This window comes from Sparus aurata, chromosome 10 (assembly GCF_900880675.1).
Source record: "Sparus aurata chromosome 10, fSpaAur1.1, whole genome shotgun sequence".
Classification (NCBI taxonomy): Eukaryota; Metazoa; Chordata; class Actinopteri; order Spariformes; family Sparidae; genus Sparus; species Sparus aurata.
In genome coordinates this window covers 17,516,466-17,544,463 of record NC_044196.1, presented here as the reverse complement: position 1 = coordinate 17,544,463, position 27,998 = coordinate 17,516,466, and the positions used below count along the sequence as shown (strand labels likewise).

Here is a 27,998-nt window from a genome sequence, read left to right as displayed (position 1 = left end):
TTAAGTGTTTCTATTTAGTTTCCCTTTCATTTACTGTAAGTTGCCTTTTGTCCCTAATTACTTCTTCATTTGAAATGATACATATTCTCGAAACTGACACACCCAAACACATAGTTTGGGCGTGTCACAGTTTCTTGTATTTTTAGCTTTCGGTTTAGCATTTCTACCACAGTTTCAAATGAATTAAAAATGTCCATAGAGCTGCAGATTTTGATATTCCTCTTGTCTTGTGTTTTTCTTAGTGAGATCAGTATTAACTATTTGAGGAAAATACAAATTTTAACCAAACAAAAAGTTGAAAACTGTATAATTATTTGACAACACTGATTATGTATTTGACGTGATAATTGGTTATCATTTTACATCCTTGACTTTAAGAACTTTAATTACTGCTTTATTGGTTTAGAGGCCATTCAAACAAATTCATCAGATTTGATTAATGAGGAAAATGTATCACAATACTGTCATTTACTGTAATTTAATTTTAACATTTATTTTCAAATGAATGATCCTGTAATGTAAAATATGAGGCTGAGTCTTAAAACAGCCTCAATTCCTTCATCTACCCAAACACCTCAAACATCGCCAGTGAAGAGGCTCACCATGTCAAAGTTGCTCTACATTCCCTTTCCTTTATTGAGCAGTTTAGTAAAGGTGGCAGAGGCTTGACCTCCGGGGGTGTGTTGTTGACTTGGCCAATCGTCATATTTGATGTGCTGTTGGTAGTGTTTCATGGCCATCTAGTGGTGGACATGTTGGATGTGCAGAAGCTGGGGATGCAGTGTGCATGTTCTCCCTGTGATTGTGTGGGTTTCCTCCAGGTTTTCTCCATGTTCAAACATGCGTATAAGGTTAATTCTCTGGTCTCTGGGTGACGTCCGTTCGTTGGCTGACCACTGCCCCTCCACCATGGTTTAAATGAAGAACGTTTTACATTGTATGACTGTATGTGAGAAATTAAGATTTTTCGTCTAGACTTCAAGCAACATTATATTGATTGCAAATATCGTGAATTTATACTCTTTTTTTTTTGCATCTTGGCATCAGTATTGGAGAAAATATAGTCTGGTTTTCCCTGTGACGTCCTCCGGCTGCTCTGCCTCCTGTGATTCATGAAGCTTTACTTGTTGCTAAATTAACCACCAACTATGGGTAACTATAGCTGCCATTGAGCTAGTTAGTTTAGTTAACCATGCAGCTAGTGGTCCAGTTAGCTGACTCTTCTTACGGCCCCACTCAAGTAGTCCAATCAATCCCCTTGACTCGTATTTCAGTCTTCACCAAGTTTGGAGAAACATAATGATAATGGTCATGATTTGACAAATGTTCAATTGTATTCACCAGCTCGTTGCAAACTTTGTCTGTCTGCTGCTTTGTATGTAGTTTAGAGAATTTATCAGAGCTGGATTTAGAAACAGGGCTGGATCCATACGTCAACCAAATAAAATACTGTCTGTACTGTTGGTGTGTGTTTATGTATGTTGTGAAAGTCCAAAACTTCAATGTAACACCATCAATGATTTGGCAGTTTTTTTATTAATAATCAGATTGGTAATTAAGCCATGAATTCCCAAGCAAACACACAATCAGACATAATTCTTGAAAAAACAGAAAAAAAATAGCATTTTTAGTTCAAGAAATTACTAAACAAAACTGTTTACTCTCGCTACTTGTACTTTTGAGTCTTTTTTGTTTGTTTATCTCAATTATTGCAATTCATGCTACATTTCAAGTCACATTCCTCACAGATTGAAAACAAATTCACATAAAAAAAGTTATGACAAACTGTGTGAGAATCAAACAACAGAAAAGGTCCAAATAAGCAGCTGCAGCATAAAAAAAAGAAGCTGCTGACCTGAACACACATGTTTAAATGTGTACGTTCACTAACCAAGTGTCACGGTGTGCTGGTTCTTTTAAACGGCTCTGTGGTATGAACTAAAGTGCCTGCCTAAATCCAGTTTCCTTCACATGAACAGCAACAATATTAAGTGTTGCACTCAAAACAGGGCCGCTTGATTTGCATATAATTGTCATGTGGTGGGTGAATTCAAAGTAGTAAGTTCAAACAAAGCATAGGGATGTGGCGTTACCTTGTGTAATGTTTACAAAGCAGATCAGTATTTTAGTGGTGCTAAACCTGGCCTACATTTGAAAAAAATGAAATTATATTGGAGAAATGTCTAAGTCTGAATCTGATATAATTCTTATATCATTATCCTCGTGATTATTTCCCTCAAACTTGAAGATGAGCCGTTCTTTTGAACAGCTCTTGGAAGCGACGTAGCATTTACAACTTCCCTTCAAGGAGCCGTAATAACCGTGAATCTGTCATGTCGGCAGTGCTTGGCCTCGCTTCCAATTCTGCCCAGGGGCGTCTCACATTATTGCAACAAAAATTCCCCTGCGGAATCTGAATTTTTTTAACCACTGAGGTTTCATGTTCGTAAAAGCCCTGAGAAGCGATTTTGTAATCTATGGGCCGAGCAGGGGGTAGGTCAGTGCGTCCCATAGCCGGGATGTAAACTCAAAAGCTGGACAACTTTTTGTGCTCTGTATCTAGTTTCAATATTACAGCAATCATCACAGGAGTGTGAGGAGGTGTGAAAGTGGCAGTGGCAGCTGGCAGTCTGTTAGCAGTACATTAATGCAATATGATACAGAACGGCGTCGTTATGGGTTGAGGTTAACATGATTGTACCTCAGCGGTGATAAAGGAAAAGAAAGGTTGCATCTACCCCGAAAGTGACCCCGAATCAGTAACATCATACATGCTAAATGCTAAGATAATCGAGGTCATTCATTCATTCATTCATTTAATGAGAGACTTCTACCTTCAGAGATGTTTTTGTGCCAAAAATGTGCCGCTCTCATTTTTGCTTAAGCAGCTCCTGGTTCATTTAATTTCTCCCATTGGTTTGGATGTAAGGCCTCTGTGCGGTGTGTGTATATGTGCAATTAATTTTGTTGCAAAAATAGTCCATCATAAACAATCCTTTCTGCACCCGTCCTCCATCCTTAACATCCTCACTTGAAGGTGATGAGGTAGTCTGGGTACGCTTGGTTGTCGTGGAACACAACATACATCGATGGGTTGTCTATTTTGTCCACCACACTGTCACAGCGGTCGTGGGGCTGACTGTTACTGCGAGGAGGAGGAACCTTCATGTCGCCGCTTCCCAGAGTGTAGACGCCAGTCAGGACTCGGGCCACAAACATTAACTGAGAACCATCAGCCGCTGGCTTCGAGTAGGTGGGGTGGGCTGAGTAGCTGGCGTTCACAGCAAAGTAGGTTCCGTGACCGTACACAGTAGCTGAGAATAAGAGGAAATGGGGAATTTAAAAAGAAGGCTCAAATCTAAGCAACACCTTCAAAAGTCATTCATGTGATCGTTACACTTCACTAGTTAAAGGATATAAATGGGCAGGTAAAAACAGAGGAGGACGATCTTTACCGTTCTGTCCTGCAAAGCGCCTGTTGAACCCAGTTTTCATGATGGAGTCACAGTTTTCCTGGGTCGTCCCGTGGTACAGAAGCTTTTCAAATGCTCCACCCTCCTGTCTTCTGTTATCAGAAATCTGCTTCTTCTGCGCTTCATAGGCGCGCCGCAGATGAACGTTCTGCAGGCGCTCGATCTGTCAGGAAATGCACCAAAACAACAAAATATATTGAGCTTCCAAATGCAGCTCGGAAGGATGTAAATACAGTATGTTGACTCTTTTCAAATGTGTGTTAACAACACAGATATTGTTCAATTAACTAAATAGAGACTTAAATTGTAAGGGAAACCCTTACAATTTAACACGAGAAATGTCTACAGGCAATGAAATGTCTCCCCACCTTCATCACAGTCTTGGCGACAGTCCGTTTGAAGCCCTCCTTCACCGACTTGTACTCGGCAGAAGAAGGCTGCAGTGCAACCACCTTGAAAGATTCACCAGCAGCCATGTTGTCCCATTCGAGAGGGAGGGTGAAGTCTGAAAAAGTGAGGCGCGGACAACATAGAAAAATGTCAGATAATCAATGTAAATGTGTTTTGTTTCCAAAACCAACAAAATACAAAATTTGCTTCTGCACTGTGACTTTTTTATAAATTACACAAACCTGAAATGGAACCCCTAAGTTTATGTTGGACAGAACCCCTGCATCCTGAAAAAATATGATTAGTCCCCTCCCAATGTCACTGTAAACACAACTATGTAATTTAAGGAAAATGAATACATTTGTACTACACTGAATTACAGTTTACCATTCATGTTAACTAATTAATAGTTGACGTGTTCTGTAGGTGTCCACTCCAAAGTCATCGTAAGAGTTTTTGCAGATGGACAAATGTGCAAATATAAATTGCCAAGCAGCATACTGCAGAAATCAATGTTTTACTAGCAAATGATTTCTATCAACTGTAGTAAACATTTTTATTTTGAAACTCAATTTGATGCCAAAAAAAGTCTTAAAAAGTGAACATGTTATATTATCAAATACTCCAGAACAGCTACCAAATAATCTGTAGGCAAGGAATGAGAAGCTCTAAGTTTTAAGTTTTGCATTTGTTCCAAGTACCACCATTGAGATTTTAACGTAAATGCTGATCAACAACAATCTTCTCACCTGGAAGATTCCCAAGTCGCTTCAGCTTCGTCGTTTGCCCACTTATTGGTCTTGAAGCACCCGACCTCTGTGCATCCACACTCCACTCGGTGCCCTGTGCATCAACAACCCCTCCAGCTATATCATTATTTTCCAGTTTGTAATTGGCTGTTTTGGGGAGTCTCTCCCAGTTGCCGTTATTTCCCAGGATGCACCAAACCACACGGCTGAACAGCTCCTCCTCCTCCCTGGCTCTCACCTCTCTTCTGAGATTCTCTTGCATGGAGTCATTGATCTTTTTTGTCACCTGGTTGACTCCATCTTTTAACCCACTCACTGTTAAGCTTCCCTGCCCGGACTGATCCCTCTGTATGTATAGACCATGCGACTCCACCAGCTGCCTCAGATCCTCCAAATCGTCCTGAGTGAGGCCTACCAGATCCTCCTTTCTGAAGGTTTGAGTGGAGCACTGAGCCTGATACGTATCCTTCAGCTTTGTCATGGCATTGTCAACATCCTGTCTGGAGAGACCCAGGAAGACGAAGACAGACTTCTGACTTGTGGAGGTGGAATGGAGGATGCTTAGGTCTGTGCTCACTGACAAAGAGGGCGGTTGTTGCTGTTGTTGTTGTACATGAGGCCTCTGAGGCACTGACACTGCAAGAACGATCCAAAGGTAACAATAAGTGAAAAATTACAATGGAACAAAAAAATAATCTCTCTTTTTTGAAAAAGATATTTACAAGCAAACACAAAAGTAGAAAAAGCCTGCTTGTGAAACTTCCTGTTACCTCGGTTGATTACAGCGGTAGGAAACATTTGAGTTGCTTCCTCTTTAAACGCCAAGAAGACATTGATCTTAATCAGGACAAGGCGGATGTTGGTGAGAGAGTAAAGAGAAGTAGATGACGTGGCAGCCTTCACCCCTCGGAGGATTGCACCTGCCACAACACCAGGGTCCAACCCTCCAGCTCCTGCATGAACAGTTTGAAAGTTTACTGCCAGAATCAAAACCGATGTTTGTTTTTTTTTATCAATTGCACGTCTAGAAAGTCTCACAAAATACGTACCAGCACAGATGGCAGGAATGGCTACAGACATGAATCCATAGTTTTCACAATGTCTGATGATGTCACACACCAGTTGTTCGACGATACCTGCGTCCTTTTCTCCACACACATGTAAGAGGGCGTCACAAGGGAACGATCCAGACTCGGACACAAAAATCTCTCCTTTTTTCACGTTTGCTACACACAAGACAACATAAGTAAGAAGCTGTTCAACCTGTGTGGCTTCAAAATGTCTCGCTTGTTCTTCTTTCTCACCTGCTCTAAGTTCAGCCTCCACCTCTGGTCCAGCTACAGTCAAGATGTCTTTGCACACACCATCTGCAGAGAAGAGATTAGATTGACAGAACACAACAACAGTTTACAGCCATTCTAGCAGATCTGTGAGGCTGTAATTAGACTGCTTCGAGCTAAATACGAGTGACAGCATGCTAACATGTTGACAGTAGCAATGCTAATATGCTGTTGTTAGGCAGAGGCCATGTTTACCATCTTAGTCTATGGCCTCAGCTTGCTAACATAAACTAATTAGAACAAAACAGTATGTACTTAGTATCCTACAGCTGAGGCTCATAAGAATGTCGTTAAAGTATTGGACCAAAACAATATCTTCAGTAATATCCTTAAAGAATTTCTGCGATAATTCACAGCCCAAAAAAAAAAAAAACAGCTGAATGCTAACATCAGTATGCTAACATGCTCACAGAGACAATGCTGGCGGATGTGTAGCTGATGTTTACCTTGTTTACCTTGTTTACCATGTTCTTAGATTGGGATGTACACATATTCTAATAAGCAAACCTGAGGCTGGGGGGGGGGGGGGGGGGGGGGGGGTGCATTCAGTTTTTAGATTAGGTCGTTACCAAAGTATTGTACACATTGAAATTCTGACCAAAGAAAAACTCTGGGCACCATGAATATATGCGCCTAATTTGATGACAATCCATCTGATTGTCATTTTAGTCTAGAACAAAGTCATGAGTCTAAAGCCGCTAAAGTGGCCAAAAATGTCATAACGCGGCCTTTCGGTCGTGTACAGCAGCTCTCACACACCGTTCTGGAAATTTGCGAAGTCGGTCGTGTTCACCACGACGTCTGTAATCTCATTGGTGATGTCACCAAACACCAGCTGTAGTTTAACCCCGCCTCCCACTGTCATTGTGATGTCATCAAGGTCACTAGTGAGGGACTTGAAGATTGCTGAGAAGGAGAACACCAACATGTTTTATACAGATATTGAACTGTTAATCCGTGATTCCTTGAAGGTTTTTCTTTAAATGGTGCATATTCATATTGTGTTTGGTTTACCTTGGCCTCCCTGGTTTATATTTGAGCTGAGGTGTTTGTACACATCATGGTAGCACTGCAAATAAAAACGCCAGCATTAAACCCTCTCATCAATGAATCCTACACACACTCATCTTAAAAACCAGTTGTTTGAGTGCTAATATTCACCTCCTCAGAGTCAGGATATCCTGGTTTGATGACAATGTGAATGCTCGAGAGAGAACCAGTGGAGGCAGATAATCCAAAAAGTCGAATATTCTCAGTTAGCACTTCAATGGCTACTCTCAGCGGGTATTTTAACAGAATTCCAGGTCCGATAATTGGAAAGGCCACTGAGCACACCCTCTGCTGCACACATAGGTCCAAACACGTCTTCAGGCCTTTGCCGAGGGCCTGAAAAAATAAAAAGAAGACATATCGATAGTGCTTTTGTAAGCATACAGCATGAAGCAGATTTAAATTTTAGATGGATTAACCAGAGTTTTTCTAATTAAGACATATTTTGACTGAAGCCTCTTGAAACAAGACTGTATAACTGCTGTCTTAGGGCTCAAAACTACACTGAATGCAGCATTAGTATTTCTTATTTTCATAAATGCAAATAACCATTGCACCACAAATATCTTTGAGGAGAAACTTAAGAGAGAAACCTAACCAAGCATAAGAGCAAGGAGGGCTCTTGCCATTGGATATCATTTTGATTCTGCTTGCTATTACCAGGTAGAATCTTAAACTGGACAATAAGACAATAGACAATAAACTGTTATATATATTTATACAGTCACATCCTCAAAGACAGCCATCAAGATTTGTGCATTGATAAGTGGGCAACTGGCCTAATAAAAACTCCATGATCCATTTAATTGCAATCCAGATCAGGGATCTGGATTGCAATTGAGTTTTATGCTGTCAACTATAGCTAGACTTGAAAAAGCCTATGAATTTTTTTATTCGCACCATTAAAACACAATATTTCAGTAATATTCTCTTCTTTTCTAGCACGAGCTCCTCATACATCATTTTAAACTTTAACTTGTGTTGCATTATTTGCAATAAGTCACCCAAGAAAGAGCTAGATGAAGGGATTTCACCAATCAGCATCACTATCTAGTTGGCTACATCACTCTATTGCATCTACTGTTTGTTCACACAGAGCGGATCTGCCAGTCAGTTAACTTACGTGAAGGTTTGATGAGATGGAGATTCAAGACTGACTACTTTACCTGCATGCTCTGTCCTCTGACTCCGTCCCATGGAAAGCATTCAATGAAGAACAGCTTGGAGCAGCCCAAGGATGGAGGCGCATCAACCTGCAGAACGTCACCAGGGGCGAAGGTGCGATTCGCTGCTGCCGAGTCAAACTTTGAGTTGATTGCATTCCCTGCTTTCTTTATGAGACATGAGCCAATATTTGTAGAAGCAAGCTGCCCGTTGATCATAGGGGCCACCAACACATTCACCTGTGAAAATAACATGGAATAATATAAATGGGAGTGTTTCATTGCTGCTGTACTACTTCTTGGAAAAACAGAACGGAAATTGTTGAACCTGCTCATCCACCAAATTGCCAAGCTTGATCTCGAGGCTCGTCTTGTTAACCGCAGTGCTCCCAGCAGTGTTGTAGCTTAGTCTGGTGAAGGACAGTCTGGGCGTCACGGTGGTGGTGCCAGGGCTGCTGGTGGTTCCTGACACACCTTGCTGTTCCCTGATAATAACCTGACAGTAGCTCTCCACTAGCTCCTTGTTGATTTTGCCCTCTTCTTGGAAGTACCGCTGTGCTGCTGGTCCATCTAGAACCAATGTGTCTTTTGTCAGACTGGCTAGACTTGCATTTAATTGTGTCTGGACATCCTTGGCCAGACAGCGGGGGCCAGACACAAGAACAGAAGGGTACGGAAAATGTGAGGCTTCTAAGGTCACCTTGTTCTGCTTCATGCCAATCATTTTTAAGACGTCTGGAAAGCAGTCAACCAGTTCAGGATGCGGTAGACTCAGCAGTTCTTGTGTCCCAACTTGGTTCATCTGGTAGTTGTGCAGAACTTCTTTGAGTTTGTTCACATTGTCACTGTAGCCCACCAGTCGTACTTGGACTGCAGCTCCACTGGGTCCTGGGATGAAGCTGACATCCACTCTGAGCTCTCGAAGGTTTGCCTCATTCTTGGCTTTTATCAGGATTTCTTTCACTCTGTCAATATCTGGAGGCACAGCTGCAGCTCCCTGCAGCTGAACATTGTCCAGACTCAGGTCTCTCTGTAGTGCAGCCTCAGCTTCATCCAGGGCATCTGCGGACAAACTGGACAGAGCCAGGTCTGACCCAACCTCTATCAAAACAGGATTTCTGAGGCTCTGCTGGAAGCGGGCGTGGTACTTGGAGATGGCACCGCTGGATGTCAAGAAGGTAAGTATCGCTGAAGGAAGTTTGACTCTCTTTTCTTTTACCTTTCTGATCAGTTCATCAAGTTTTGTAGCTCCTAACTTCACCACCTTGTCAGGGCCCTCCAGGGTGATCGTGGCATTGCCTCTGTGGATTTTAACCTCTGGGCAATGTGTACAAATTTCTCGACTAAACTCTTCTTCCACCACTTTGAACTGCCTCTCCGCAATTGGTAATTCCTTCCGAGTGGGCAGGCTCTTTTCCAGTATCGCTATCCTGTCCTTCACGGCGTCATTGTCTCCCACAACCACAGGATAACCACCCTCTGTGTACACTTTGATATCATCAGTCACAAAGGTGAGGTCCTGCATGAGGATTTTGGCTTGTTTTGGCTCAACCACATGATAGCAGAGGTAGCTCTCAGTTAGACTGATGAAGACCCTATCCACCTGTATCTCCCAGTTCTCAGCAGCACTGACAAAGGCACCTCCAGACCCTTTATCCACATCCCCCCTAACCACTGCCCACTCTTCATCTAGATCAAACTCCACTGTGCAGCTGATAGCAGAGAGTTGTTTCTGTAAAAGCTTATTTGCTTTTAGGTTGTCTCTCAGGTAGAACAGGAGGAAAATATCTAGCTTGAAAATCTTCTCAAGGGTTTTTGTGTTTGGTTTTGTGAATGTCTAAAGGAGAAAAGCAATATCAAACAAATGTATGAGTTTATTTGTAAGAAACTACATCTGTTCATCTAAAAATTCTAAACAGACAGCATAAAAATGTGTTACCACTACAGCCAGCACAATGGCATTCACAACATTTGAATCATCAGATGTTGACTCTGCCCAGAAATCCCCCTCAAACTGGTCGAGCCAGATTTAGTTCTGACACTTTTGTTTACCACAATCATAAAGTGTCAATCGACGTTTCCCGGCAGCTCACCTGGGATTGACTGGTTGAGGGCTGATCAAAGGTCTGTGGCGAATCGGTTCGACTCACAGTCAGACGCAGTTCTCCGTCAGGAAGGGGGATGGTGTGAAACTTCCTCTGCAAAACCCTTTCCTGGTCTGTAACAAACAAGGCCAACGTCCAAACAAGACACTGGATTTAAGCCAGAACTACATATAATATTGTGTTTTTCAGTAAGTATAGACTGCCTTTAACTCATATTGAACAAATGTGATTCCTTACCTTCTTTTTCCTTGAAACATACTTTGTATGTTTTTGCTCCAGCCTTTGCAATGGTCAAACATTCACCTCCCCCAGAATCCTTTCTTTTCTGAAAGTGTCTCGTGACCTTCCCCTTCTCTCTTTCTGTCAAATCTCTGGCTTCAAAGAACAACGGATATTGGTATTCATCCATTTTACCTACAATTCTACACCTAAAAAAGCAGAGCACTACTAACTGTGCCTGGATGCCTCCTGAGCGCGTTGTCTGCTGTGAACTGACTTATTTCGTTTCACTTTCACTTACTGGAAATGCTGTCATACCTACCTGTAAATGGACACACCCAAGCAAATGCGTGTGCAAAGAGTGTTTATCATTAGACTAAAGAAGTCATTCCCCATGTTCAGCCATGTCCAAACTATTCCACAAAGGGCCGATGTGGCTGCAGGTTTTCTTTTCAACCAAGCAGCAGCACACCAGACCTGACTCATTTTTTTTACTGATCTCAGTCTTCAGAAAGTTCATTGGGCAAACTGTGTCACACAGCCCTTTTTGGAATAGTTTGGACATGTCTGCCCTAGTTGGTCTTGTGAGGCTGCAATGATCAGATTATTGATTACTGCAGGGATTATGTTTTATTGATTTTAAAGCAACATTATGTCCCTTTTTACCTCAAAATAACAGCTTCGAAATCATGTCGATGGCACAGTGTCTTGTGATGAGGGTGAATGGTGTCTCTGTCTCAGCAACTCTCGGCCCCTGTCACTTGTTTCTGCTCTGTGTGTGGTGGGGTATACACTCCCCTAGTACAGAGCAAGCTGCAGTGTTGGTGAATGCAGCCTGGAATCTACTCCTCCCCCAACAATTCCCTAATCAGGGTCACCTGTGTGCCTTTGTTTGCTCTGCCTCTGCTTCCTGCTCTCTGTCCCTGCTGTGCCTGGCAGTGTTTGGTGTCCCAGCAGCTGTCCATGTCAGTATCACTATCACGTTGCCCCTTACCACAGTGCATTCTGTGTTTATGTCCTGTGCCTAAGTGGTGAGTATGCTTAGTCTTTAAGATGTATTATAACATGCAAGTGAGCCTAACTCATTTCTAGTTTCCCCTTTTTTGAGGTTCACCTTCACAATGACCACTGCTGTTTAGCCCACATTTTTCCCTTTAGTTTAGTTTTGTGTTTTGCCCGCATTGTCGCCTTTAGTTTGACTTATCATTTAGTTTGCATTCTGCAATATTTTTGCCTGTGTCGGGGGTGGTTGTGCCAGGCGTCAGTTGTTTCTGACAGTTTCTCAAGTTTATGTGTTTTGTACGGAGGACTAAACCTGACTTGAGTATGAATAAATAAATAAATAGATGTATTAATAAATGCTGAAATAAATAAATAAATAAATACATAAATAAATAAATAAATAAATGCTGAAATAAATGAATGAATAAATAAATAAATGCATGAATAAATATATAAATAAATACATAAATGCATAAATAAATGAATGTATAAATAGATACTGAAATAAATGTATATGTAAATAAATAAATGAATGAATAACAGAATAAATAAATTAGTGCTTTATATTTATTTCTACATTTCTGTTCACCTACATTTAATTATTCCTGTAATTCTGTGTCCATATGTTAATGAGGTAGGAGGTCCTGACCTCAGTCAACAGCATGATTAGTCAAATCGGAGAGCCAGACAAAAGCAAATGATTCCTGATCCCAAGCCTTGCTCCCTGTAACATTGCAAACCAGCTCCAGTTAGCTTAATGGCCTCGACTGGTTTGACAGTTTAACTAGCGTTCATTTTAACTGGCGAGGGACCCAGATGTGCTGGAGGTGTGGTTTGAGAATCCCGTCTGGAGAGGGGTCCTCGGCCATGTCCGCTAACCGGCCGTTATACCTCGAGAAGACTCAGATACATGTCGGGGCTTTCCTATGAACCACAGTCGCCGGTCGATACAGGTGTTTGTATCACAGGTTGATTTGGGCGCCTCACGCTTTGCCACAGCTGACTGATGTCACGCGGAGTTCGGGCTGGATGTCAACAAACTCTGCAAACTGTTTGACGAGCAGTCTGTATGACAGTGTACACAGTCAGTTTTCACACCAACTTGGCTTCAGCTTAATAACAATGTATGCGGCTCGGAGCAATGGCTTTAAGTAACTATTTGAACGCAGTGCAGAATGAAAGAAATACTTGATGGTAACAGGTGTCACAAGTTAACCTGGACATTGTGCACTCAACGCCACAGCGGTCTCCACGCTGCTCTCGAGCCGCTCTGCATGAACAAATGCCTCAGACTGATCCACCAATGAGTTGTTTGAGAGTACAGACATTCACGACAAAGATATGAGACCGACAGCATGCACTTATGGACGATTTGTGCTCTGTAGCGCTCATCTAACAGGGGTTTGCAGGTCGCAGCCCACATACACATGACTTGAATTGATGAGCAGGATGTTTTTCCTGGTAAGTGGACATGGCCGAGGACCCCTCTCCAGACGGGATTCTCAAACCACACCTCCAGCACACCTGGGACCCTCGCCAGTTAAAATGAACGCCAGTCAATTTCATTACTAAACCAGAGCAACATAAATAACAAATGTCAACAACTGCAGCAAACGGTTAGCTGAGCGGGCTTGCTGGTAGCCAGCTACATTCCTGTACAGGAATCAGCGCACCTAGTAAGGCAGAAGTAGTAGACCCTAATCGAGCACACCCCTGTAACCAATCATGCTCTTGACTGAGGTTAGGACCTCCTACCTCATTAACATATGGACACAGAAATACAGAAATAAATAAATGTAGGTGAACAGAAATGTAGAAATAAATGTAATGCATTCATTGATTTTTTTTTTATTTTTTTATTTATGCATTTATTTATGTATTTATGCATTCATATATACTTGTATTTATTTAAGCATTTCTTTATGTATTCATTTATTTATTCTTTTATTTATACATTTATTCATTTATTTATACATTTATTTATGCATTTGTTTAAGCTATTATTTATACATTTATTTAAGCATTTATTTATTTATTTATTCCTGTATTAATTTATACATTTATTTATTCATTTATTTATTTATCTATAAGTTAGATTTAGTCCTCCACAGACAGCAGCATGCCCCGACACACGTGGACTGGGAGGGCCCGTTCATCGCTGCTTGCAGCTTTAATCTTTTCTTGGACCTTAATGAAATATTTTGGAGCAACATCTGTTGCACCAGGATCATCTTGTCGAAGGACCAGCCCTGGCTTGTTTGTGTTTAGTGTCAGCTGAGGTTAATAAAGGGCAATATTTTCACATGTGATTGGTTAGAAGAGGGCTGATCTGAGTTCTGTGGCAGACTTATTCTCGTCACAGTCAGGCATAGTTTTCTGGCAGGAAGGGAGATGGTGTGGACTTCCTTTGAATGCCTCTTTCCTGGTCTGGAAGAAACAACAATGTCCAAGTTTGCCAACAAAATCCTCCTTAAGTATATTCTGCCATTTTATATATGTTATATTATACAGTCATTTTGTAATGGGGGGGGGGCTCAAAATAAAATTCTGCTTAGTGCCCCAATTTGGCCACAGGCGGCCCTGGTTGGCTCCAGCCTTTTCAATCATTCCACAGTCACCTCCCCCAGAAACTCGTCTTTTTTTAAAGTGTCTCTACACCTTTTGTTCCTCTTTGTCTGTCAAATCTCTGGCTTCAAAGTGCAAAGGATGTTGTTATTCATCCATTTTACCTTCAAGTCTTAACTGACAGTAAAACTTCCAGCAAGTGTGGCACTTCTCAGTGTACCTCCATCCCGCTTCAATGAAGAGCGTGCACTTAAGTGTTTTAGTTTCACTTTAATTTACTGTAAATTCTCTTTGGTCCCTCTTACTTCCTCATTTAAAATGATACATATTTTCCAAATTGACACACCCAAACACATTTTTTTGCTTTAAGTGTAGCATTTCTCTGGTTAGTCTTGCGCCGATACCTTGATCAGTGTGATGTAATGATGATGAAGAAACTATGAATGCTCCTGATAGGAGCTCCTCACCAACACCGTGCTTCCTTCTCTGTCCCCTGGTCTGTCTACATAGAACCAAACTGTCTGATCCCAAGCTGGCAAAACTTGAGTGTTTGCACTATTGCCTACCAGTAATAAGGGTTCGACTCTGGGCTGAGGAAGAGCTTTTCTGTGTGGAGTGTGCATGTTTTCCCTGTGATTGTGTGGGTTTCCTCCAGGTGCTTCGGTTTTCTCCATGTTCAAACATGCGTATAAGGTTAATTTCTCTGGTCCCTGGGTGATGTCCATTCGTTGGCTGCCCACTGCCCCTCCAGCATGGTTTAATGAAGAGTCTCAGTACGTTTTACATTGTATGATTGTATGTGAGAAGTGAAGATTCTTCTTTTAGACTTCAAGACTTTTAAAGCAACATTATATTGAGTGCAAATATTATGAACTGATACTTTTTTTTGGATCTTGGCTTCAGTATTGGAGAAAATATAGTCTGGTTTTCCCTGTGACGTCCTCCGGCTGCTCTGTCTCCTGTGATTCATGAAGGTTCCTGATGGACAGAAAGCTTTACTTGTTGCTAAATAAACCACTAACTACTGGTAACTGTAGCTGCCACTGAGCTATTTAGCTTAGTTAGTGGTCCTGTTAGCTGACTCTCCTCCCTGCTCCACTCAAGTAGTCCAATATAAAAACAGGACTGATTAGAGCACTAAATCAAATCAAAACAGTACCCAAAACAAAGAGGCTAAAAGGGGCTACAAAGCCTAGTAATATAGCAGAGTTAGGCCCTATGTCTCATTTGAATGGATCCATATGTCAACCAAATAAAATACTGTCTGTACTGTTGGTGTGTGTTTATGTATGTCAGTTGTGAAAGTCCAAAACGTCAATGTGACACCATCAATGATATAGCAATTCTTTATTAATAATCAGATTGATAATGAAACCATGAATTCCCAAAAGTGATGGGATACTCGACTCCTTTTACTGGCTCGAGATTGTATGAGTCTCTCACTAAAGTGAATCGGGTTTTCGAGTCACTTGAGTCAGTCAACCAGAGTGTGCGCCACGGAATGTACAAACAAGTTACAAACCACTCCAGTCCCCAAGTCACTGTGAAAAAGACTAAAAAACAATAAGTTTCCAAGGCAAAACATTTATTTTTCTTTCTTTCTCTCTAGAAAGAGACAAATGCTCCCATGTCAGATTGCCTCCGCCGTTTTCCTCTTGCTGTGACTGTCACTCTCTGCCCTGATTGTGTGTTCATAGGTGGTGGGCGGTTGTAGTTTATTTTCATACATACATTTGCAAGACAAACATGATTTTGTATTGAGAATCATTTCCCCGCCGTCACTCAGAGACTTCCTGTGAATGGAGCGGGGCAGCACACTGCTCAGGTGAGGGAGCGGCTCTCTGAGAGCACGGGAGCAGGGAGGGAGGGAGAGCGAGTGAGCTGTGAGCTACTGGGTCAGTCAGTCTTTTTCTGTACCAGCCTGTGATACAGCTCAGCTCGGGGCAGAAAGGAAAGGAGACAGGGGAGCTGAGTTGAAATAAAGACCAGAGCTGTTGCTTCAGCCACGGAGCTAATACAGCAATTAGCTTGATACATTTACTCAATTGCAGTTAGATTAACAGTTTTTGTGTCTCCTCTTTGCAGTTAGCTGGCGGTAGCAGCAGTAAGTCAGTGAACGAGTTAATGGAGACAATGACTCGTAACTCCTGAGTCAATAAAAAGAATCTCGAGTTTTGAATGATTCGCTCATGAATCGCACATCACTACCGTAATTTCCGGACTATAAGCCGCTACTTTTTTCCCACGCTTTGAACCCTGCGGCCTACACAATGATGCGGCTAATCTATAGATTTTTACGGGCTAACAGCCTCCAGGGGGCGCTCCACAACAGGTGGAAGAGATAATGCGCTGAGGAAGACGCTAGTTTGATTGTGTTTTGAACAGTCATTTTGCGCATCATGCACACACCCTCATCATGGAAAACACATGAGGAAATGCATATGATGCAGCTTTTAAGTTAAAGGCAAAAAACGAAAAGTGACATTGACAGCGACAACGAAAGAGAGATTGAGAAAGTGTGTGACGAAGTCATTCTGAGGCTGTTCAAATCCGACACTGAAGAATATGACTTCAGGGGTTTTAGTGCGCAGGAGGAAGATGAAGATAGCGATCAATGACTTTTCTGGTAGGGATTTTTTTAACCAGCCGTGTTACTGCTGTGTTACTGCCGTGTATTATCTCATGTTTCAACGCCTGCGGCTTATAGACAAGTGCGGCCTATATATTTACAATTTTTTTTTTCTTTTTAATATTGGTGCGGCTTATATTCAGGTGCGCTCAATAGTCCAGAAATTACGGTAATTCCCAAGCAAACACACAATCAGACATAATTCTTGAAGAAACTGAGAACTGTCTGTTTAGATTTACCTTATATATTATAGTTTATTTATGGTAATATGACACTGTGTTTTGCTAACCCTCACACAAACTATTGCATATTGTATAAAGAAGTAAACATAGCTTAGAACATTTGCCTGGTATCAGACAGAATTGTCCACATGTCCATATATTTCCAGTATTGATGGAGTGGGTAAACATCTGGACCAGGCGACAAAAACACAACTATCTTTACTCTCGCTACTTGTACTTTTTGGAGTCTTTTTTTTTTTTTTTTATCTCAGTTATTGCAATTCATGCTACATTTCAAGTCACATTCCTCACAGATTTAAAAACAGGTTCACATAAAAAAAAAGTTATGACAAACTGTGAGAGAATCAAACAACAGAAAAGCAGCACCAAATAAGCAGCTGCAGCAGAAAGAAGCTGCTGACCTAAACACACATGTTTAAATGTGTACGTTCACTAACCAAGTGTCACAGTGTGCTGGTTCTTTTTAAACGGCTCTGTGGTATGAACTAAAGTGCCTGCCTAAATCCAGTTTCCTTCACATGAACAGTGACAATATTAAGTGTTGCACTCAAGGCAGGGCCTTGATTTCCATATAATTGTCATGTGGTAGGTGAATTCAAATGGGTAAATTCAAACAAAGCATAGGGATGTGGCGTTACCTTGTGTAATTTACAGTGCAGATCAGTATTTTAGTGGTGCTAAACCTGGCCTACATTTGAAAACTTAAATTATGTTGGTGAGTTGTCGGAATCTGATATAATTCTTATATCATTATCCGCATGATTTTTCCCTCAAACTTGAAGATGAGCCGTTCTTTTGAACAGCTCTTGGAAGCAACATAGCATTTACAACTTCCCTTCAAAAAAAATGTAATAACCATGAATCTATTATGTCTGTATTTAATTTTAATCGTTGGTTTGGACGTAAGGCCTCTGTGGTGTGGTGTATATATGTGCGATTCATTTTGTTGCAAAAATAGTCCATCGTCATAAACAATCTTTACTGCAGCCTCCCTCACTTGAAGGTGATGAGGTAGTCTGGATACGCTTGGTTGTCGTGGAACACAACATACATCCTGGGGTTGTCTATTCTGTCCACCACACTGTCACAGCGGTCGTGGGGCTGACTGTTACTGCGAGGAGGAGGAACCTTCATGTCGCTGCTTCCCAGAGTGTAGACGCCAGTCAGGACTCGGGCCACAAACACTAACTGAGAACCATCAGCAGCTGGCTTCGAGTAGGTGGGGTGGGCTGAGTAGTTGGCGTTTACAGCAAAGTAGGTTCCACGACCGTATGAGGTTGCTGAGAATAAGAGGAAATGGGGAATTTAAAAAGAAGTCCTCAAATCTAAACGTCTTCCAAAGTCATCCATGTGATTGTTACACTTCACTAGTTAAAGGATATAAATGGGCAGGTAAAGACAGAGGAGGACGATCTTTACCGTTCTGTCCTGCAAAGCGCCTGTTGAACCCAGTTTTCATGATGGAGTCACAGTTTTCCTGGGTCGTCCCGTGGTACAGAAGCTTTTCACGTGCTCCACCCTCCTGTCCTCTGTTATCAGAAATGTGCTTCTTCTGCGCTTCATAGGCGCGCCGCAGATGAACGTTCTGCAGGCGCTCGATCTGTCAGGAAATGCACCAAAACAACAAAATACTGAGCTTAACAATTCGGCTTGGACGTTAACAACACAGATATTAGGCAATTAAACTATGTAGAGATTTAAAATATAAGGGATACCCTGACACAAGAAATGTCTACAGGCAATGAAATGTCTCCCCACCTTCATCACAGTCTTGCTGACAGTCCGTTTGAAGCCCTCCTTCACCGACTTGTACTCGGCAGAAGAAGGCTGCAGTGCAACCGCCTTGAAAGCTTCACCAGCAGCCATGTTGTCCCATTCGAGAGGGAGGCTGAAGTCTGAAAATGTGAGGAGAGGTGTTGTAAATGTGTTTTGTTTCCAAAACCAAATGTTTAGACAAATTGCCTCTACAGTGTGACTTTTTTTTTCATAATTGCAGTTTAATTTTTTAATTTACATAAAACCTCAAATGGAACAGCTAGGTTTATGTTGGACACAAAAATATGATTTGTCACTTCCCAATATGTCACTGTAAACACGAAGAATTTGAATATATTTTCGCTGCACTGACTCGCTGTTCACTATCTATGTTAGCTTATTGATAGTTGACGTTTGCGACTGAGCCACAGTTTAACCAGTGATCTACTTTTGGTGTCCTGCTCAGGAACTGCTCTGTAGGAGTCCACTCCAAAGTCATCGTAAGAGTTTTTGCAGATGGGCAAATGTGCAAATATAAATTGCTAAGCAACATACTGCAAAAATCAGTGTTTACTTGCAAATGTCTTTTTTTATACCAAGTATAATATATAGTTTTACTTTAAAACTCAATTTGATGCCAAAAAAGGTGAACATATATGATCTAATTCTTTAAAAGAACAAATTCTTCAGAATAGCTACAAAATAATCTGTAGGCAAGGTATGAGATTTTGGTATCAGAAGCTTTCAGTTTTGCGTTTGTTCCGAGAACAATTCTGAGTACCACCATTCTGAGATTTTAATGTAAATGCTCATCTGCAACAATCTTCTCACCTGGAAGATTCACAAGTCGTTTGAGCTTGGTCGTCTGTCCAGATACTCGTCTTGAAGCCTCCAACCTCTGTGCATCCACACTCCACTCGGCGCCCTGTGCGTCAACAACCCCTCCTGCTATATCATTTTTTTCCAGTTTGTAATTGGCTGTTTTGGGGAGTCTCTCCCAGTTGCCGTTGTGTGCCAGGATGCACCAAGCCACACGGTTGAACAGCTCCTCCTCCTCTCTGACTCTCACCTCTCTTCTGAGACACTCTTGCAGAGAGTCATTGATCTTCTTTGTCACCTGGTTGACTCCATCTTTTAACCCACTCACTGTTAAGCTTCCTGGCCTGGACTGATCCCTTTGTATGTTCAGACCATGCGACTCCACCAGCTGCCTCAGTTCCTCTATGTCGCCTTGGGTGAGGCCTACCAGATCCTCCTTTCTGAGGGTTTGAGTGGAGCACTGAGCCTGATACGCACCCTTCAGCTTTGTCATGGCACCATCAACATCCTGTCTGGAGAGACCCAGGAACACGAAGACGGACTTCTGACTTGTGGAGGTGGAATGGAGGATGCTTAGGTCTGCTCTCAGTGACATAGAGGGTGGTTGTTGCTGTTGTTGTTGTTGTTGTACATGAGGCCTCTGAGGCACTGACGCTGCAAGAACGGTCCAAAGATAATCAGTGAAAGTTTACGATGGAACAAGAGAATTCTGATTTTGAAAAAAGATATTTCTAAGCCTGATTGTGAAACTTCCTGTTACCTTGGTTGTTTACAGCGGTGGGAAACATTCGAGTTGCTTCCTCTTTAAACGCTAAGAAGACTTTAATCTTAATCAGGACAAGGCGGATGTTGGTGATATAGCGAAAAGAAGCAGATGACGTGGCAGCCTTCACCCCTCGGAGGATTGCACCTGCCACAACACCAGGGTCCAACCCTCCAGCTCCTGCGTGAACAGTTTGAATGTTTACTGGCAGAATTAAAACCGATGTTTATGTTGTCTAGAAAGTCTTACAAAATACGTACCAGCACAGATGGCAGGAATGGCTACAGACATGAATCCATAGCTTTCACAATATCTGATGATGTCGCCCACCAGTTGTTCGACGATACCTGCGTCCCTTTGTCCATACACATGTAAGAGGGCATCACAAGGGAACGATCCAGACTCGGACACAAAAATCTCTCCTTTTTTCACGTTTGCTAAACACAAGACAAAATAAGTAAGAAGCTGTTCAACCTGTGTGGCTCCAAAATGTCTCGCTTGTTCTTCTTTCTCACCTGCTCTTAGTTCAGCCTCCACCTCTGGTCCAGCTACAGTCAAAATGTCTTTGCACACACCATCTGCAGAGAAGAGATTAGATTGACAACAGAACACAACAACAGTTTACAGCCATTCTAGCAGCTCAGTGAGGTCATAATTAGACTGCTTTGAGCTAAATGCTAATGACAGCATGCTAACATGTTGACAGTAGCAATGCTAGTATGCTGTTGTTAGGCAGAGGCCATGTTTACCATCTTAGTCCATGGCCTCAGCTTGCTAACATAAGCTAATTAGAACAAAACACTATGTACTTAGTAGCCTACAGCTGAGGCTCATAAGAATGTTGTTAAAGTATTGGACCAAATAAAACACTGATCTGATCAAAGTTGCTATCGAAAATGGAAAGAATCATCAAACCTATACCTACCATAGTTACTCAATTACTCAGTACACTTTTTGTTGTTCATTAAATTCTTATAATTTAATTTGCACATTTCTAGAGGCAGAAATAAAGTGAAGAGATCAACAATTGTTTTGTTTGTAAATAAAGAATCTTGCATAGTATGATGAGACTGATCACACATTCAAGAGTGCCATCATCTGGATTTTCACAGTCACAAACAATATCTTCAGTAATATCTTTAAAGAATTTCTGAGATATTTCACGGTTGTAAAACAGGCGAGAGATTGTTTTGATATTGTTTGGAAAAAGTGCGAGACATATCAACAGCTGAATGCTAACATCAGTATGCTAACATGCTCTCAGAGACAACGCAGGCTGATGTGTGGCCGATGTTTACCATGTTTACTATGTTCTTAGTTTAGGATGCACACATGTTCTAGTATTGTACACATTGAAATTTTGATCAAAGTACAACTAATTCATGCTGTGGGCACCATGAATATCTGCGCTTAATTCCATGACGATCCATCTGATTGTCATTGAGATATTTCAGTCTGGAACAAAGTCATGAGCTTAAAGCAACTAAAGCTTAAACAGTTACAACACGGTCATTCGGTCATGTACAGCAGCTTTCACCCACCGTTCTGGAAATTTACAAAGTTGGTCGTGTTCACCACAACCTCTGTAATCTCATTGGTGATGTCACCAAACACCAGCTGTAGTTTCACCCCGCCTCCCACTGTCATTGTGATGTCATCAAGGTCACTAGTGAGGGACTTGAAGATTGCTGAGAAGGAGAACACCAACATGTTTTACACAGATACTGAATTGTTAATCCGTGATTCCTTGAAGGTTTTTCTTTAAATGGTGCATATTCATATTGTGTTTGGTTTACCTTGGCCTCCCTGGTTTATATTTGAGCTGAGGTGTTTGTACACATCATGGTAGCACTGCAAATAAAAACGCCTGCATTAAACCCTCTAATCAATAAATCCTACACACATTCATCTTACAAACCAGTTGCTTGAGTGTTGATATTCACCTCCTCAGAGTCAGGATATCCTGGTTTGATGACGATGTGAATGCTCGAGAGAGATCCAGTGGAGGCAGATAATCCAAAAAGTCGAATATTCTCAGTTAGCACTTCAATGGCTACTCTCAGCGGGTATTTTAACAGAATTCCAGGTCCGATAATTGGAAAGGCCACTGAGCACACCCTCTGCTGCACACATAGGTCCAAACACGTCTTCAGGCCTTTGCTGAGGGCCTGGAAAAAAAATAAAAATATAAAAAAATACAGCATGAAGCAGATTTAAATTTTAGATGGATTAACCAGAGTTTTTCTAATTAAGACATATTTTGACTGAAGCCTCTTGAAACAAGACTGTAGAAGACTGTATAACTGCTGTCTTAGGGCTCAATACTACACTGAATGCAGCATTAGTATTTCTTATTTTCATAAATGCAAATAACCATTGCACCACAAATATCTTTGAGGAGAAACTTATGAGAGAAATGTAACCAAGCATAAGAGCAAGGAGGGCTCTTGCCTTTCGATGCCATTGGATGTCACTTTGATTCTGCTTGCTATTGTCAGGTAGAATCTTAAACCGGACAATAAGACAATAGACAATAAACTGTTATATATATTTATACAGTCACGTCCTCAAACACAACCATCAAGATTTGTGCATTGATGAGTGGGCAACTGGCTTAAAAAAAAAAATCAAAATCAATCAAAATCCCTGATCTGAATTGCAATTGGTTATTGTCCTGTCGACTATACCTAGACTTGAAAAATCCTATTAATTTTTTATTTGCACCATTAAAACACAATATTTCAGTAAGATTCTCTTCTTTTTTGGCACCAGATCCTCATCCATCATTTTTAAATTATAACTAGTGTCACATTATTAGCAATAAGTCACCCAAGAAAGAGCTAGATGAAGGGATTTTCGCCGATCAGCATCACTATCTAGTCACTCCATTGCATCTACTGTTTGTTCACACAGAGCGGATCTGTCAGTCAGTTAACTGAAGGTTTGATGAGATGGAGATTCAAGACTGACTACTTTACCTGCATGCTCTGTCCTCTGACTCCGTCCCATGGAAAGCATTCAATGAAGAACAGCTTGGAGCAGCCCAAGGATGGAGGCGCATCAACCTGCAGAACGTCACCAGGGGCGAAGGTGCGATTCGCTGCCGCCGAGTCAAACTTTGAGTTGATTGCATTCCCTGCTTTCTTTAAGATACCTGAACCGATTTTCATCGAAGCAAGCTGCCCGTTGATCATAGGGGCCACCAACACATTCACCTGTGAAAATAACATGGAATAATATAAATGGGAGTGTTTCATTGCTGCTGTACTACTTCTTAAAAAAATAGTACGGAAATTGTAGAACCTGTTCATCCACCAAATTGCCAAGCTTGATCTCGAGGCTCGTCTTGTTAACCGCCGTGCTCCCAGCAGTGTTGTAGCTTAGTCTAGTGAAGGACAGTCTGGGCGTCACGGTGGTGGTGCCAGGGCTGCTGGTGGTTCCTGACACGCCTTGCTGCTCCCTGATAATAACCTGACAGCAGCTCTCCACTAGCTCTTTGTTCATTTTGCCCTCTTCTTGGAAGTACCGCCGTGCTGCTGGTCCACCTAGAACCAATGTGTCTTTCGTCAGACTGGCTAGAGTTGCGTTTAATTGTGTCTGGACATCCTTGACCAGACAGCGGGGGCCAGACACAAGAACAGAAGGGTACGGAAAATGTGATGCTTTAAAGGTCACCTTGTTCTGCTTCATGCCAATCATTTTTAAGACATCATGAAAGCAGTCGACCAGTTCAGGATGCGGTAGACTCAAAAGTTCTTGTGTCCCAGTTTGGTTCATCTGGTAGTTGTGCAGAAGTTCCTTTAGCTTGATCACATTCTCACTGTAGCCCACCAGTCGTACTTGGACTGCAGCTCCACTGGGTCCTGGGATGAAGCTGACATCCACTCTGAGCTCTCGAAGGTTTGCCTCGTTCTTGGCTTTCATCAGGATTTCTTTCACTCTGTCAAGATCTGGAGGCACAGCTGCAGCTCCCTGCAGCTGAACATTGTCCAGACTCAGGTCTCTCTGTAGTGCAGCCTCAGCTTCATCCAGGGCATCTGCGGACAAACTGGACAGAACCAAGTCTGACCCAACCTCTATGGAAACAAGATTTCTGAGGCTCTGCTGGAAGTGGGCTTGGTACTTGGAGATGGCACCGCTGGATGTCAAGAAGGTAAGTATCGCTGTAGGAAGTTTGACTCTCTTTTCTTTTACCTTTCTGATCAGTTCATCAAGTTTTGTAGCTCCTAACTTCACCTCCTTGTCAGGGCCCTCCAGGATGATTGTGGCATTGCCTCTGTGGATTTTAACCTCTGGGCAATGTGTGCAAATTTCTCGACTAAACTCTTCTTCCACCACTTTGAACTGCCTCTCCGCAATTGGTAATTCCTTCCAAGTGGGCAGGCTCTTTTCCAGTATCGCTATCCTGTCCTTCACGGCGTCATTGTCTCCCACAACCACAGGATAACCACTCTCTGTGTACACTTTGATATCATCAGTCACAAAGGTGAGGTCCTGCATGAGGATTTTGGCTTGTTTTGGCTCAACCACATGATAGCAGAGGTAGCTCTCAGTTAGACTGATGAAGACCCTATCCACCTGTATCTCCCAGTTCTCAGCAGCACTGACAAAGGCACTTCCAGACCCTTTATCCATATCCCCCCTAACCACTGCCCACTCTTCATCTAGATCAAACTCCGCTGTGCAGCCGATAGCAGAGAGTTGTTTCTGTAAAAGCTTATTTGCTTTTAGGTTGTCTCTCAGGTAGAACAGGAGGAAAATATCTGGCTTGAAAATCTTCTCAAGGGTTTTTGTGTTTGGTTTTGTGAATGTCTAAAGGAGAAAAGCAATATCAAACAAATGTATAAGTTTATATGTAAGAAACTACATCTCTTTATCTGTAATTCTAAACAGATAGCAAAAAATGTGGTGTCACTACAGCCAGCACTATGGCATTCGCAACATTTGAATCATCAGATGTTGACTCTGCTCAGAAATAACCCTAAACTGGGGTGGGCCAACTGGTGAGGGCCAGATCATTCGGCTGCTTCTGTTTACTACAATCACAAAGTGTCAGTCAATGTTTCCGGGCAGCTCACCTGGGATTGACTGGCTGAGGGCTGATCAAAGCTCTGTGGCGAATCAGTTCGACTCACAGTCAGACGCAGGTCTCCGTCAGGAAGGGAGATGGTGTGAAACTTCCTCTGCAAAACCCTTTCCTGGTCTGTAACAAACAAGGTAAAGGTCCAAACAAGACACTGGATTTAAGCCAAAACTACATAGAATATTGTGCTTTTCAGTAAGTATAGTCTGCCTCTAACTCATACTGAACAAATGTGATTCCTTACCTTCTTTTTCCTTGAAACATACTTTGTATGTTTTTGCTCCAGCCTTTGCAATGGTCAAACATTCACCTCCCCCAGAATCCTTTCTTTTCTGAAAGTGTCTCGTGACCTTCCCCTTCTCTCTTTCTGTCAAATCTCTGGCTTCAAAGAACAACGGATATTGGTATTCATCCATTTTACCTACAATTCTACACCTAAAAAAGCAGAGCACTACTAACTGTGCCTGGGTGCCTCCTGAGCGCGTCGTCTGCTGTGAACTGACTTATTTCGTTTCACTTTCACTTACTGGAAATGCTGTCATACCTACCTGTAAATGGACACACCCAAGCAAATGCGTGTGCAAAGAGTGTTTATCATTAGACTAAAGAAGTCATTCCCCATGTTCAGCCATGTCCAAACTATTCCACAAAGGGCCGATGTGGCTGCAGGTTTTCTTTTCAACCAAGCAGCAGCACACCAGACCTGACTCATTTAATCAACTGATCTCAGTCTTCAGAAAGTTCATTGGTCAAACTGTGTGCTCTTGACTGGTTGGAACAAAAACCTGCAGCCACACAGCCCTTTGTGGAATAGTTTGGACATGTCTGCCCTAGTTGGTCTTGTGAGGGTACAATGATCAGATTATTGATTACTGCAGGGATTATGTTTTATTGATTTTAAAACAACATTATGTCCCTTTTTTGACAAAATAACAGCTTCGAAATCATGTTGATGGCACAGTGTCTTGTGATGAGGGTGAATGGTGTCTCTGTCTCAGCAACTCCAGGCCCCTGTCAATTGTTTCTGTTCTATGTGTGGTGGGGTATATGCTCAGCAGGCTGTAGTGTTGGTGAATGCAGCCTGGAATCTACTCCTCCCCCAACAATTCCCTAATCAGGGTCACTTATGTGCCTTTGTTTGCTCTGCCTCTGCTTCCTGCTCTCTGTCCCTGCTGTGCCTGGCTGTGTTTGGTGTCCCGGCAGCTGTCCATGTCAGTATCACGTTGCCCCTTACCACAGTCCATTCTGTGTTTATGCCCTGTGCGTAAGTGGTGAGTAGGCTTAGTCTTTAAGATGTATTATAATATGCAAGTGAGCCTAACTCATTTCTAGTTTCCCCTTTTTTGAGGTTCACCTTCACAATGACCACTGCTGTTTTGCCCACATTTTTCCCTTTAGTTTAGTTTTGTGTTTTGCCCGCATTGTTGCCTTTAGTTTGACTTATCATTTAGTTTGCATCCTGCAATATTTTTGCCGGTGTTAGTGGTGGTGATGGTTGTGCCAGGCGTCAGTTGTTTCTGACAGTTTCTCAAGTTTATGTGTTTTGTTTTCAAGCCATGAAATAAAAAAATAAATAAAAAAAAGAGACACAAAAGCAGGACAACACAAGTTACAGCTGAAGTCATGTGACTTTACCACATTCAACCACTAGATGTCCTACTCAGACTAACTGTTCTGATGTGCTGGCAACGTTCAAGCAGCCTGTCAGTACAATGATTGTCCGGAGTGTGTGCGTACTTCTACTGAAGCCATACAAGTTTAGCCCTTTACAGTTTACACAGATCAGTCAAGCTTAAGTGCCAAGACATCTACCCTGAGAGGTCGGTCAGGCAAGCAGTGATGCGCAACTCCACTTGAGTGATGGCCTTGATTGACTTACCAATGCTGTAATCTGTCACTGAAACTGAGCTGAGTTAAAAATATAGATGCCATATAGTTTTCGCATTAAAATGTCTAAAAATGACTTGACATTTGCTGTATATTTGGTTTAGTTGTGCAATTTACCCCCAAAAATGTCCAATGTTAAAAACCCAGAGTCTGTAATTTTATTAAAGATAACAGTGCGTTTTATTTGGTTGCCTGAAGCTAAAACTATCAGGGAATCATCATATGATTCCTCAGAGTGTGAGAAAGGAAGTAAGGGAATAAAAACTTTATGGGGCCTGACACTGGGGCGGTGAGCACCTGTGGCCCTAGTTTCTGCGTTGTGGCCTTGTTGGGGTCAACATTAAGTTACAATTTGGGGACACTCAGGTCGACTAGAGGGAACCAGACAAAGCGATCATTTGGTTGATCAGATGGACAATTGAGAGAGGAGCTCGGGGGATACTTGCGCTGTCCCATGAGGCACTTGGTTTGCAGCGGGAACTTGAACTGATTTAACTTTATTTTAACTGGAACTGAGCCGGGTGACACTTTGATGATAAGCGAGGAGCACTTGGAGATTTATGGGCTTTCACTTGACTCAATGTTGTCCTCTTGAGTTAAAGTATTTCCTTAGAAACTTGTTGCACACGTTATTTGGTATGTGGACTTAACTTGTGTATTTTTCTGCTGGGAATATGGGTTAAAGATTAAGTGTGTACCGACTGTGCAGTAAGATTTTCTTTTTATCCTGACTCATGCAACACAAACACTGTCTGAGAACTGAA

The 27,998-nt window shown here is 42.0% G+C and overlaps 2 protein-coding genes across 2 annotated transcripts; both read right to left on the bottom strand.

Moving 5' to 3' along the window:
- Positions 1–1,515: 1,515 nt before the first annotated feature.
- On the bottom strand, positions 1,516–10,896 carry LOC115590463 (protein mono-ADP-ribosyltransferase PARP14-like). Its single transcript, XM_030431826.1, has 15 exons — positions 10,812–10,896; positions 10,508–10,641; positions 10,259–10,383; positions 8,494–10,002; positions 8,169–8,405; positions 7,114–7,338; positions 6,967–7,021; positions 6,712–6,858; positions 5,917–5,979; positions 5,662–5,838; positions 5,383–5,565; positions 4,613–5,248; positions 3,842–3,978; positions 3,456–3,636; positions 1,516–3,314 (listed from the first exon to the last, which is right to left on the bottom strand). Exons 1-15 carry the CDS (start codon positions 10,883–10,885, stop codon positions 3,028–3,030), a joined length of 4,170 nt encoding a protein of 1,389 aa, XP_030287686.1. The 5' UTR covers positions 10,886–10,896; the 3' UTR covers positions 1,516–3,027.
- Positions 10,897–16,913: 6,017 nt separating this feature from the next.
- Positions 16,914–25,980, bottom strand: LOC115589411 (protein mono-ADP-ribosyltransferase PARP14-like). The gene is made up of 15 exons (XM_030430253.1): positions 25,896–25,980; positions 25,592–25,725; positions 25,343–25,467; positions 23,568–25,076; positions 23,243–23,479; positions 22,208–22,432; positions 22,061–22,115; positions 21,806–21,952; positions 20,780–20,842; positions 20,525–20,701; positions 20,262–20,444; positions 19,514–20,155; positions 18,686–18,822; positions 18,347–18,527; positions 16,914–18,207 (listed from the first exon to the last, which is right to left on the bottom strand). The coding sequence occupies exons 1-15, from the start codon at positions 25,967–25,969 to the stop codon at positions 17,921–17,923; spliced, it is 4,176 nt and encodes a 1,391-aa protein (XP_030286113.1). The 5' UTR covers positions 25,970–25,980; the 3' UTR covers positions 16,914–17,920.
- Positions 25,981–27,998: the final 2,018 nt, after the last annotated feature.

Excerpts from the sequence above, each read along its gene's own strand:
- LOC115590463 (XM_030431826.1), bottom strand. The coding sequence starts at position 10,885 with ATGGGGAATGACTTCTTTAGTCTAATGATAAACACTCTTTGCACACGC. Across the intron at positions 10,003-10,258 it reads CCTCAACCAGTCAATCCCAG|ACATTCACAAAACCAAACAC; the intron begins GTGAGCTGCCGG and ends TTTCTCCTTTAG. Across the intron at positions 5,566-5,661 it reads CATTCCTGCCATCTGTGCTG|GAGCTGGAGGGTTGGACCCT; the intron begins GTACGTATTTTG and ends CTGTTCATGCAG.
- LOC115589411 (XM_030430253.1), bottom strand. The coding sequence starts at position 25,969 with ATGGGGAATGACTTCTTTAGTCTAATGATAAACACTCTTTGCACACGC. Across the intron at positions 20,843-21,805 it reads CTTTGTAAATTTCCAGAACG|ATGGTGTGTGCAAAGACATT; the intron begins GTGGGTGAAAGC and ends TCTTCTCTGCAG. Across the intron at positions 18,823-19,513 it reads ACGACTTGTGAATCTTCCAG|ACTTCAGCCTCCCTCTCGAA; the intron begins GTGAGAAGATTG and ends TCACATTTTCAG.